The sequence below is a fragment of the Pseudorca crassidens genome, chromosome 7 (assembly GCF_039906515.1).
Source record: "Pseudorca crassidens isolate mPseCra1 chromosome 7, mPseCra1.hap1, whole genome shotgun sequence".
In the NCBI taxonomy this organism is placed as follows: domain Eukaryota; kingdom Metazoa; phylum Chordata; class Mammalia; order Artiodactyla; family Delphinidae; genus Pseudorca; species Pseudorca crassidens.
The window spans coordinates 55,572,506-55,584,770 of NC_090302.1; the positions used below are offsets into that span (position 1 = coordinate 55,572,506).

Sequence of the window (12,265 nt, forward strand, 5' to 3'; positions counted from 1 at the left end):
CCAAATACACTCACATTCAGGGTTAGGACTTTATCATATGAATTTGGGGGGATGGGCATGGACATTCAGTCTGTAACATACCCTTATTCCATATAGCTCACTGACAGTGACATCAAAGGCTATATTGTGAAGAAGAAAAGTTCTTCCTGGAAGTTAGTGATAGAAATTTAGGAATTCCCTGGCATGTCCCTTGGCTTATCTTAAAAATTAATGTTAATGATTTGTTTAAATGCTTTTTTGAAGTTTTTATATTTCAGCCTGTAATTCCTTTTGAAGAAATTAAATATTTAAGTTTACTACTCACCTATTGAAATATTATCTCCTTTTCTTGTTCTGAAAGTTGTTTAATGTGAGTTTCGAGATACATCTTCTAGCTGCTGAAAATTGCCTGTATAATCAGAATTTATTAGTACTTTTTCTAGAAAACTTGCGATTTCTATCTTAATGTGATGTATTATTTAGGGTAATTTTGGCAGTGTGGAGATGTGCCGGTATGACCCTCTACAAGACAACACTGGAGAGGTGGTGGCTGTGAAGAAGCTCCAGCACAGTACTGAAGAGCACCTCAGAGACTTTGAAAGGGAAATTGAAATCCTTAAATCCTTGCAACATGACAACATTGTAAAGTACAAGGGAGTGTGCTACAGTGCTGGTATGTTGCCCATTGATACCTTTTTTGAACTCAGGGTATGTCTTTGACATCCTGGGTAATATTGTAGAAACTTATAATGCCTCCAGATCTGGACTTAAAATATTCCAGTACCCAGAGAAAGAAGCATTCTGTATGACTGGAGATTGTACTTGGTGTTAGGAAGTCCTTGACTACTTGATTGATCATTCTCTTCACTGAGGATGGTGGTTACCATTCTTGCTTAAACTTACCAAGGGAATGTCATTTTTAAAGAAAGAAATTTTCTGTGAAAATATTATTTTTTTAAATTATATGCTTTTTATTCAGTATAGATGAAGAGAAAGGAAGTTTTCTCATCAGCTTATTTTGGTTTGCATAATGGGTTACAGAAGATTAAAACATAACTATTTTTAAAACTTCTATTCAAATCTTTTTGATTCAAAAAGTCATTGTTCTTGGGCTTCCCTGGTGGCGCAGTGGTTGAGAGTCCGCCTGCCGATGCAAGGGACACGGGTTCGTGCCCCGGTCCGGGAAGATCCCACATGCCGCGGAGCGGCTGGGCCTGTGAGCCATGGACGCTGAGCCTGCACGTCCGGAGCATGTGCTCCGCAATGGGAGAGGCCACAACAGCGAGAGGCCCACGTACTGCAAAAAAAAAAAAAAAAAAAGTCATTGTTCTTAACTACTACATCACCTTTAATTTTATAATCAGGTTTTGTCATCTTAGACTCAGATTTTTTTTTTTATTAATGACTCCAGGACTTCCCTGATGGCACAGTGGTTGAGAATCCACCTGCCAGTGCAGGGGACGTGGGTTCGATACCTGGTCCAGGATGATCCCACATGCTGCGGAGCACCTAAACCCGTTTACCACAACTACTGAGCCTGTGCTTTAGAGTCCGTGAGCCACAACTACTGAGCCCACACACCACAACTACTGAAGCCTGCACACCTAAAGCCCGTGCTCCGCAACAAGAGAAGCCACCACAGTGAGAAGCCCATGCACTGCAACGAAGAGTAGCCCCCGCTCACTGCAACTAGAGAAAGCCCCTACGCAGCAATGAAGACCCAATGCAGCCAAAAAAAAAAAAAAACCTCCAGTCATGCTTTATTATTATTATTTTTTTAGGTTGCACTGGGTGTTAGTTGCGGCTCCAGGGCTCCTTAGTTGTGGCACACAGGCTCCTTAGTTGTGGCATGCTAACTCTTAGTTGCAGCATGCATATGGGATCTAGTTCCCTGACCAGGGATCAAACCCGGGCCCCCTGCATTGGGAGTGTGGAATCTTATCCAGTGCACCACAAGGGAAGTCTCTTAGACTCAGATTTTATATATCTTTTAAGTCTTTTTTTTTTTTTTTTGCGGTACGCGGGCCTCTCACTGTTGTGGCCTCTCCTGTTGCGGAGCACAGGCTCCGGACGCACAGGCTCAGCAGCCATGGCTCACGGGCACAGCCACTCCGCGGCATGTGGGATCTTCCCGGACCGGGGCACGAACCCGTGTCCCCTGCATTGGCAGGCGGACTCTCAACCACTGCGCTACCAGGGAAGCCCTTTATGTCATTTCTATACGGTTGTTTTCTAATAGTTCATCAGTAAAGTATAGCAGAGTAAAACGTTATGTTCTCATTTGTGTGTTAATAGGCCGGCGTAATCTAAGATTAATTATGGAATATTTACCATATGGAAGTTTACGAGACTATCTCCAAAAACATAAAGAACGGATAGATCATAAAAAACTTCTTCAGTACACATCTCAGATATGCAAGGTACCTAATATCCTGGCTGTTTGTTGTAGATGAAGAGAATATGTTGAAGTAATTATTAAGAAATCCTCTAAGGTTTTTCTTAGATAATTAAGGGAGTAGAAAGATACAAGACTATTTAAATTGTTTATGTTTATAAAGCTAGCTGAAAGAAAAATGTTATTTTATTCATAGGGTATGGAGTATCTTGGTACAAAAAGGTATATCCACAGGGATCTGGCAACGAGGAATATATTGGTGGAGAATGAAAACAGAGTTAAAATAGGAGATTTCGGCTTAACCAAAGTGTTGCCACAAGGCAAAGAATACTACAAAGTGAAAGAACCTGGTGAAAGTCCCATATTCTGGTGAGTATATTTTAGTACAGTAAAATGAAGTTTTGGAGCACAAACTTCAAACTTTATTTTTACTATTAATAGTTTGTCATTTATATATTTATAGTAATAATCAATGAAGTTATTTCCTATGTTTTCCTCTGGGAATTTTATGGTTTTAGGTCATACATTCAAGTCTTTAATCTATTTTGAGTTAATTTTTGTATGTGGTATAAAATAGTGGTCTAATTTCATTCTTTTGCACATGTCTGTCCAGTTTTCCCAACACCCTTTATTGAAGAGACTGTCCTTTCTCCATTGTATGTTCTTTGCTCCTTTATTGTAATTTAATTGTCCATATATATATGGGTTTATTTCTGGGCTCTCAATTCTGTTTGGTTGATCTGGGTGTCTGTTTTTATGCCAGTACCAACCTGTTTTGATCACTGTGGCTTTGTAGCATATCTTGAAATCAGGGAGCATGCTACCTCCAGCTTTGTTCTTCTTTCTCAAGGTTGTTCCCTTTCTCAAGGGATCTTTTGTGGTTTCGTACAAATTTTAGAATTTGTTCTAGTTCTGTGAAATATGTCATTGGAATTTTGATAAGAATTGCATTAAATCTGTAGATTGCTTTGGGTAGTATGGACATTTTAACAATATTAAGTCTTCCAATCCATGAGCATGGACTGTCTTCCCATTTAATTGTGCCTTCTTTGATTTCTTTTATCAGTGTCTTAAACAGTTTTCACTGTACAGGTCATTCACCTCCTTGGTTGAATTTATTCCTAGATATTTTATTCTTTTTGATACAGTGGTAAATGGGATTGCTTTAATTTCTCTTTCTGTTAGTTTGCTATTAGTGTATAGAAATGTCACTGGCTTGTGTATATTGATTTTTTTGTTTTTGGTATCCTGTGACTTTACTGAATTTATTAGTTCTAAAAGTTTTGTTTTTTTTAATTTCGTGGAGTCTTTAGGGTTTTCTCTATATAGTATAATGCCATCTGCAAAGAGTGACAGTTTTACTTCCTCCTTTCCAATTTGGATGCCTTTTCTTTCTTTTTCTTGCTTAATTGCTGTGACTAGAATTTCCAATACTGTGTTGAATAAAAGTGGTGAGAGTGGGCATCCTTGTCTTGTTTCTGATCTTAGAGGAAAGGCTTTCAGGTTTTCATTGTTGAGTATGATGTTAACTGTGGGTTTGTCATATATGGCCTTTATTATGTTGAGGTAGGTTCCCTCTATACCCACTTTGTTGAGAGTTTTTATCATAAGTGGATGTTAGAATCTTATCAGTTGCTTTTTCTGCATCTGTTGAGACAATCATATGGTATTTATCCTTCATTTTGTTCATGCAGATGTTGAACCATCCTTACAGCCTTGGAATAAATCCCACTTGATCATGGGATATGATCCTTTTGATGTATTGTTGAATTCAGTTTGCTAATATTTTGTTGAGGATTTTTGCATCTATATTCATCCAGGTATTGGCCTGTAATTTATTTTTTTGCGGTGTCCTTGTCTGGTTTTGGTATTAGGGTAATGTTGGCCTCATAACATGTTTAGATGTGTTCCCTCCTCTTCAGTTTTTTTGGAAGAATTGAGAAGGAAAAGTATTGAATCTTATTTGAATGTTTGGAAGAATTCATCAGTGAAGCTGTCTGTTTCCTGGACTTGACGTTTGTTGGAAGTTTTTTGATTACTGACTCAGTCTCCTTACTATTCAGGACTATTCAGGCTTTCTATTTCTGTTTCTTCACGATTCAGTCCTGGTAGATTATGTGTTTCAAGGAATTTGTTCTTTCTGGGTTGTTCACTTTGTTGGCATATAATTGTTTGTGGTATTCTCTTATTATCCTTCGTATTTCTGTGGTATCAGTTGTGACTTGTCCTCTTTCGTTTCTAATTTTATTTATTTGAGCCCTCTCCTTTTTTTTCTTGGTTAGTCTAGCTAAAGACTTCTTGATTTGTTTATCTTCTCAGAGAACCAGCTCTTGGTTTTATTGATCTGTTCTATTCTATTGTCTTTTTAGTCTCTATTTCTGCCCTCATCTTATTATTTCCTTCCTTCTACTACCTTTGGGCTTTGGTCTTTTTCTAGTTCCTTTAGGTGCAAATTCAGGTTGTTTATTTGAGACTTTACTTGTTTCTTGAGGTAGGCCTGTATTGCTATGAACTTCCTTCCTAGAACCACTTTTGCTGCATTCCATAGATTTTGGTGTGCTTTATTTTTGTTTTTATTTGTCCCTAGGCTTTTTTTCTCCTTTGATTTCTTCATTGACCCATTAGTTGTTTAGTCGCATGTTGTTTAATCTTCATGTTTTTGTGGTTTTCCAGTTTTCTTATTGTGATTCCTAGTTTCATACCATTATAGTTGGAAAACATGCTTGATATGATTTCAGTCTTCTTGAATTACTGGGACATGTTGTGGGCTAACACATGATCTATCCTGGAGAATGTTCCATGTGTACCTTAGAAGAATGTGTATTCTGCTGCTTCTGGATAGAGTATTCTGAACATATCTGTGAACTCCATCTTATCTAATGTGTCATTTAAGGCCAAATGTTTCCTTTTTGATTGATTTTTTTGTGAATTATCTATCCATTGCTGTAAGCGGGGTGTTAAAATCCCCTACTATTATTATACTGCTTTTAATTTCTCCCTTTAGGGCCAGTAATATTTGCTTTATATATTTTGGTGTTCCTACGTAGTGTGCATATATATTTATAAATGTTTTATCTTCTTGCTGGATTGACCCCTTTATCATTGTATAGTGCCTTTCTTTATCTTTTATTACAGGCTTTGTTTTAAAGTCTGTTTTATCTGCTGTGAGTATAGCTACACCAGCTTTCTTTTCATTACTTTTTCCTCACATCCAGTCTGTGTATGTCTTTACTTCTGAAATAAATCTCTAGGCAGCATATAGATGGGTCTTTTTTTTTTTTTAATCTATTCAGCCACTATATGTCTTTATATTGGCTAATTTAGTCCATTTACATTTAAAGTAATTGATAGGCATGTACTTATTGCCATTTTGTTTATTGTTTTCTGGCTGTTTTTATAGTTCCTCTCTGTTCCTTTCTTCTTTCTGTCTTCCCTTTGGTTTGCTGGATTTTTTACAGGCCAGTACCTGGATGAACATATATGCAAAAATCCCATGTGGTTTGCTGGATTTTTTTAATATTATGTTTAGATTCCATTCTCATTTTCTTTTCTGTGTGTACTGTAAGGTTTTTCTTTGTGGTTACTGTGGTGTTCACATATAACATTGTATGTATATAGCAGTGTCTTCTAAGTTGATAACAACTTAAAATGTAAAGCAAAGCTTTACATTTTTACTCTCCCCCCTGCCACATTTTATATTTTTGATGATGCCTTTTTATTTTATTTTATTTTATTTATTTATTTATTTTGCAGTACGCGGGCCCCTCACTGTTGTGGCCTCTCCCGTTGCGGAGCACAGGCTCCAGACGTGCAGGCTCAGCGGCCATGGCGCACGGGCCCAGCCGCTCCGCGGCATGTGGGATCTTCCCAGACCGGGTGCGAACCCGTGTTCCCTGCATTGGCAGGCGGACTCTCAACCACTGCGCCACCAGGGAAGCCCTGATGATGCCTTTTGCATATTCTTATTTTATGCTTCCCTTAAGTATTACTGTAATTTGAGTTAACTTTACTACTTTTGTCTTCATACTTGCTCTATAAGTGACTGAGCCACTACCTTTACTATATGTTTTCCACTGAGATTTTTATTTTCATATATTTTCTTATTATTAATTAGTGCCATTTCTTTTTTAGCCTAGAGAAGTCCCTTTAACATTTCTTATAAGGCCAGTTTAGTGGTGATGAAATCCTTTAGCCTTTGCTTATTTGTAAAATTCTTCATCTCTTCTTCAGTTCTGATTGATGATCTTGACTGGTAGAATTGGTAGAGAATTCTTGGTTGGAAAGTTTTTCCTTTCAGCATTTTGAATAGGTCATCCACTTCTTTCTGGCTGATAAAGTTTCTGCTGAAAAATCTGCTGATTTAGGGATTTCCCTTGTACTTAATAGGTAGTGTTTTGGGGGTTTGGGGGGCTTTTTGTTTGTTTGTTTTTGCTGCTTTTAAGATTCTTTATCCTTAACTTTTACCATCTTAATTGTAATGTGTCTTGGTATGGTTCTCTCTGGGTTCATCTTACTTGGAACTTTCTGAAATTCTTAGACCCAGAATGTCTGCTTTCTTCCCCAGATTAGGGAAGTTTTCATTCATTATTTCTTCAAAATTTTCTGACCTTTTCTCTCTTTCTCTTTTCCTCTGGGACCTCTATAATGTGAATGCTGTTCTGCTTGATGTTGTTCCAGAAGTCCCTTAAGGTATATTCACTTTTTTAAATTCTTTTTTCATTTTGCAACTGTGTCTGGGTGATTTCTATTTGTTTCATTTTCCAGCTTGCTGATTCGTTCTTCTGCTTCATCAAGTCTTCTGTTGAAACCCTCAAGTGTATTTTTCAGTTCAGTTATAACTTCTATTTAGTACTTTCTTATATTTTCTACCTCTTTGTTTAAGTTCTTGCTGTGTTTATCCAATCTTCTTCTGAGTTCAATGAGCATTTTTATGACCATTGCTTTGAACTCTTTGTTGAGTGAGTTGCTTAGCTCCATTTCATTAATGTCTTTTGTCTTTTTCTTTGGTTTGGAACATATTCCTCTGCCTTCTCATGGTGCATAACTTTCTCTATTTGTCTAAATTCATTAGGTGAAACAGCTACCTCTTCCAGTCTTGTTCTTGTGTAGGAGATAATCCATAGGGCCCAGAAGCACAATCTCCCTGGCCACCAGACCCAGGCACTCACGGGTGTTCTTCACGTGGACTGTGCACACCTACAAGCTGTGGTGGGGCTGCTGCTATGATGTGGGATGTGTGGGATTTAGGGTGCTCACCTGCTGTTTGTAGTGAGCTGTTGCATAGTGTGGACTGGGTTTGAGGCACTTGCTCATCCCAGTTATGGTGCAGCTAGTGTGTGGGGAGGGTGGGGTATCGTGTGTTTGTCCAGCCCAATTGTGGTGTGACATCTGCACTGGGTAGGCAGGGCACTCAAGGTACTCGCTTTGGCTCAGTTGTGGTTCAGGGTGGGAGGAGCACACCTACTGGTGCTAGGAGGCTAGAAGAAGGGCACCAAAAATAGTGCCCACTAGCTGTATCACCAGCAAGTTAGAATGAGATTTGAAAGATGTCATCTACCAGTGCTTTTGTCTCCAGAGAAAGTCCCGTTAGGTTCCTGCCTCTCTAGCAGCTGCTCTAAGATCAGTAAGTAGGTCTCCCTCTCTTATGGTGTAGGTGTTTTCACACTGTTGCTTTTGTGCTGTTTCTCATGGTAGATGGGTCTGTGTGAGCTCTTTAAGAGTGGGTTCTTTGTTCCCTACAGTTATGTGGTTCTCCTGGACTTAATCCCCATTGATTTTCAAAAACAGATGTTTTAGGGGCTCGTGTTCCCAGTGCTGCACTCAAGGGTTGAGGTACATTATTTGGAGCTCAATCCCTTTACTCCTTCTTTTTTTTACTCCAAAAAGTTACATATTTTTGTTATCCTTCTGATTTGCTCCTGGGATGGGGTCCTGGGTGGGACTGTCTCTCTGCCTCTCCTGCCTGTTTCAGTGAGTCTCTTTTATCTTTTGTTGTGGAGGTGCTGTTCATCTAGTTATCATACACTTTTCAGAGGAAAATTACTTCATGTGTAGCTGTAAATTTGATGTGTCTATGGGAGGAGGTGAGCTCAGAGTCTTCTTAGGCTGCCATCTTGAACCCCTTACACAGGAGAATGATTTATAATGTCATTGTGAATGTGTTTTAAAGAAGACTTCTTAATGTTTTAGAGATGCATACTGGGATAGTTATGGTATGAAATATGGTTGAAATACTGTCATATCCAGAACTCATTTCATATAAATACTGTTGTGTGCAGGTCGGGAGTAGTAGATAAAACAAGGTGGGCAATGAATTTAGCTAAGTGACAGGTACATGGTTGTTCATTGTTCTCTAATTTGTATATGTTTGAAGTTTTTTGTAATACTAAAAACATTTTAAAGGAATATCCTGATGATAATTATGAGCATTAGCATTATCTAATTATTTTTAGGGTTTAAGTGAAACTAGAAAATAAGACTTATCTAAACTTGACTGTCTTATTTTGGTCATGTCCCCAGTGATACATGAATTTCATTCTGTTTTTCCAGAATGAGAAATTAGAGAAGTTAAATGGAATTAACTAGCAATCCATAATGATTAGTTATATGGATTTCCAGTGATTTTGGCATACTTAGTGAATACAATTTAATAAATACTTATTAAGCACCTACATATAAAGCACCTACTGTGTTCCAAACATCATACAAGGAAATTGGAATAAGAAGATAGGATCAGCATCAGAAAAAAAAGAACTGTCCCTTACAAGGAAGGCTGAACTAAGTGGAAAAGTTTGATATGGCGTGGAAATTCAACTGACAGGTCCACTATCCATAATCCTTTGCCTTTTAAGGTCTCTTAGTTTAGGAAAAATCAAATGTGTAATCCAGTCATTGCAATGCAGTATGTAAGTGCAATAATGAAGAAGATGATGCAAAAACATTAGAGTGCAGTAATTCTGCTGAGGGTTTAAATTAATCAGAGAAAACCACAACTAAAAGATGACATTTCAACTATTGATTAATAGTTCACCAGATGGACAAGAGGAAGGGTATTCCATGAGGAGGATGACAAGAACAACAGGATAAGCAGGGTTGTAAGTGAATGGTGTTACCACAGAACAAACGGAATAATACTGCGTTCTGTGTGCCATGTTAGTGCGTTCAGACATTATTCATTAGACAGTGTGCAGGTGGGATATTAGAGGCTTTATCCAGGGATAATGGTGAGATTCATATTTTAGGAAGATAGCTCTACTTTTGGTGGAGAACAGCAGTTCTCAAAGTTTGGGGACCTCTGGTACACCCTTTAGGGAGTCTGTGAGGTCAGAAGTATTTTTATAATAATACTAAGATGTTATTCCCCTTTTTCACTCTCATTTTACACATACAATGGAATACTACTCAGCCTTAAAAAATAATGAAATTTTGCCATTTGCAGCAACATGGATGGACTTAGAGGGTATTGTGCTGAGTGAACTAAGTCAGAGAAAGACAAATACTGTATGACACCACTTATATGTAGAATCTAAAAAATACAACAAACTAGTGAACATAACAAAAAAAGAAGCATACTTACAGATATAGAGAACAAACTAGTGGTTACCAGTAGGGAGGGGCAATATAGGGATGGAGGAATGGGAGGTACAAACCATTGGGTATAAGATAGGCCAGCAGTCCCCAACCTTTTTGGCACCAGGGACCGATTTCGTGGAAGACAGTTCTTCCACGGTGGGGGGAGGGCAGTGGATGGTTCAGGCAGTAATGGGAGCAATGGTGGGGATGGTTCAGGCAGTAACGCTAGTGATGGGGGATGGTGGGGAGCGGCAGATGAAGCTTCACTCACTCACCTGCCGCTCACCTCCTGCTGTGTGGCCCGGTTCCTAACAGCCTGCAGACCGGTAGTGGTCCACAGCCCGAGAGTTAGGGGCCCTTTGAGATAGGCTACAAGGATGTATTGTTCAACATGGGGAATATAGCCAGTATTTTGTAATAACTGTAAATGAAGTATAACCTTTAAAAATTGTATAAAAACTTTTTAAAAAAAACCACTCACAGAAAATGTCTTCTATTAAACCAACATTAAACTTACAAAAACGTAAAACATACTACTCTAAATACAAAATTTTTTGTTTTGGAAAATAGTTATTTTTTTATAAAAATGTTATTTATGCTACATTACTGGGTTTATACTTTTACATTTCCTTAATTTTGAAATCTAATATGGTAAATATTGGTAAATACAACCCACATAAATGAAAGCTTTTGGGGCACTTCAATAACTTTTAAGAGTATAGGGGACTTCAGACCAGAAGTTTTGAGAACTAGAGGTATAGAGGGTACATTGTATTGAGAAGAGGCTAACAGCAGAGAGAAGACTAGTTAGGCAACTTTTGCAGGAATCTAGGTCATTGATTTTCAAACCCTTTGTGCATATATACCCATTGAAAGAATTATCAAAAGCTATATTCTTTCTGGCACATTTTTAAATTGATAGCTAATTTTTTCCTTTGTAAATTTAGATGGTTGTAAATAATATATTTTATAAAGTATTGTAAATAATGACATTGAAGTATGGTACATCAATCTTTTAAATGTATACAAGGAAATCCAGACACCACAGCAATTTGATACCCATTGTCACCCACTTAAAAATGTATAGGAACAGATGTTCTTCTTGATAGAAACTTTGCATTATTCCTTTTTCTTCTTAAAATTATATTTCCACTTCCCATCTCAAAATTTTGTATAATGTATTATATTTTGTACTTGGAAAATCTTTTGATTACCTATCTCCGTTGTAACCAAAATAAATATATAAATTTAAATTAATTTTAAAATTTCCTATGACCACAAAAAAAGTATTCACCTTTTTATTCCAGATTAAGTTATCATCGAAGTTACTGCCAGGATGAAATTTCCAAAGCAATATAAATGAATTACTAATTTGAATAATTCTTTAAAATTTTTTATTGGAGACATTTCTTTTTTAAAAAAATTTTTTAACATCTTTATTGGAGTATAATTGCTTTACAATGGTGTGTTAGTTTCTGCTTTATAACAAAGTGAATCAGCTATACGTATACATATATCCCCATATCCTCTCCCTCTTGCATTGGAGACATTTCTTAATAAATGGAGCTTTTCTTTCCCCTCCAACTAGTCCATATATCCTTAGATAAATATTATTTACTTCTATAATGGGACCAGATTCCACATAAATTCTAATTTTATTTCTGTATTTGTAAACATGGAGAAAACTTTTTTGTATAAATAAGGAGATGGGAAAGAAAGAAAGGAGTTTTGTCATAACAATGTCACTCATTTCTGTGACTCCTGATACGTACATAGCAAAACAGTATATAGTGATCTACCAGTAAAATTTGTTAGCTGGCAATTTCATTAGATCCATTCTTTTTTCAGTTTCATTGAAAACGAAGAATTAAACCCACTTGATTTTCAAAAGTGGATTTACTACCAAATCATTAGAGTCATTCATTTTCTGTTTCTGGGAAGTATACCAAATATCTTTTAAAATTAGTTCAAATTATGATATTACTCTCATTTAGAGGCATCTTGTTTAAACTGATACATTCATAAAATAGAATATTGTTAGTTTAAATACGGTAGTTTTTAATAACATCTTTTATCACATTTTAAATATGTGATTTAAATATGGCAAACCCTTGCACTGCCTCAAAGATAGAGTCACTTAATGAAGAGTGTCCTTCATTACAATCTATTTGGCAATGCCAGGCCTCATAAACAAATATACTTAATTTCCAACAGAAAAGGTCTTACTTCATTTTCAATTCAAGTAAGTATATTAATGTTATGAAATATTATTTTAAAAAACAGATTTAAACTGCAGAACACATGTGCCAGAGGCATGTT

The 12,265-nt window shown here is 36.9% G+C and overlaps 1 protein-coding gene across 6 annotated transcripts in view; it reads left to right on the forward strand.

The window, feature by feature from the left end:
* Positions 1 to 12,265, forward strand: part of LOC137227817 (tyrosine-protein kinase JAK2) — a 375,133-nt gene that overhangs the window by 354,771 nt on the left and 8,097 nt on the right. For all 6 annotated transcript variants that reach the window (XM_067744296.1, XM_067744295.1, XM_067744297.1 and 3 more), the window contains 3 exons: positions 463 to 652; positions 2,275 to 2,399; positions 2,571 to 2,743. In XM_067744296.1, the coding sequence (XP_067600397.1) occupies positions 463 to 652; positions 2,275 to 2,399; positions 2,571 to 2,743 (488 nt within the window). The remainder of the gene's footprint in view (positions 1 to 462; positions 653 to 2,274; positions 2,400 to 2,570; positions 2,744 to 12,265) is intronic.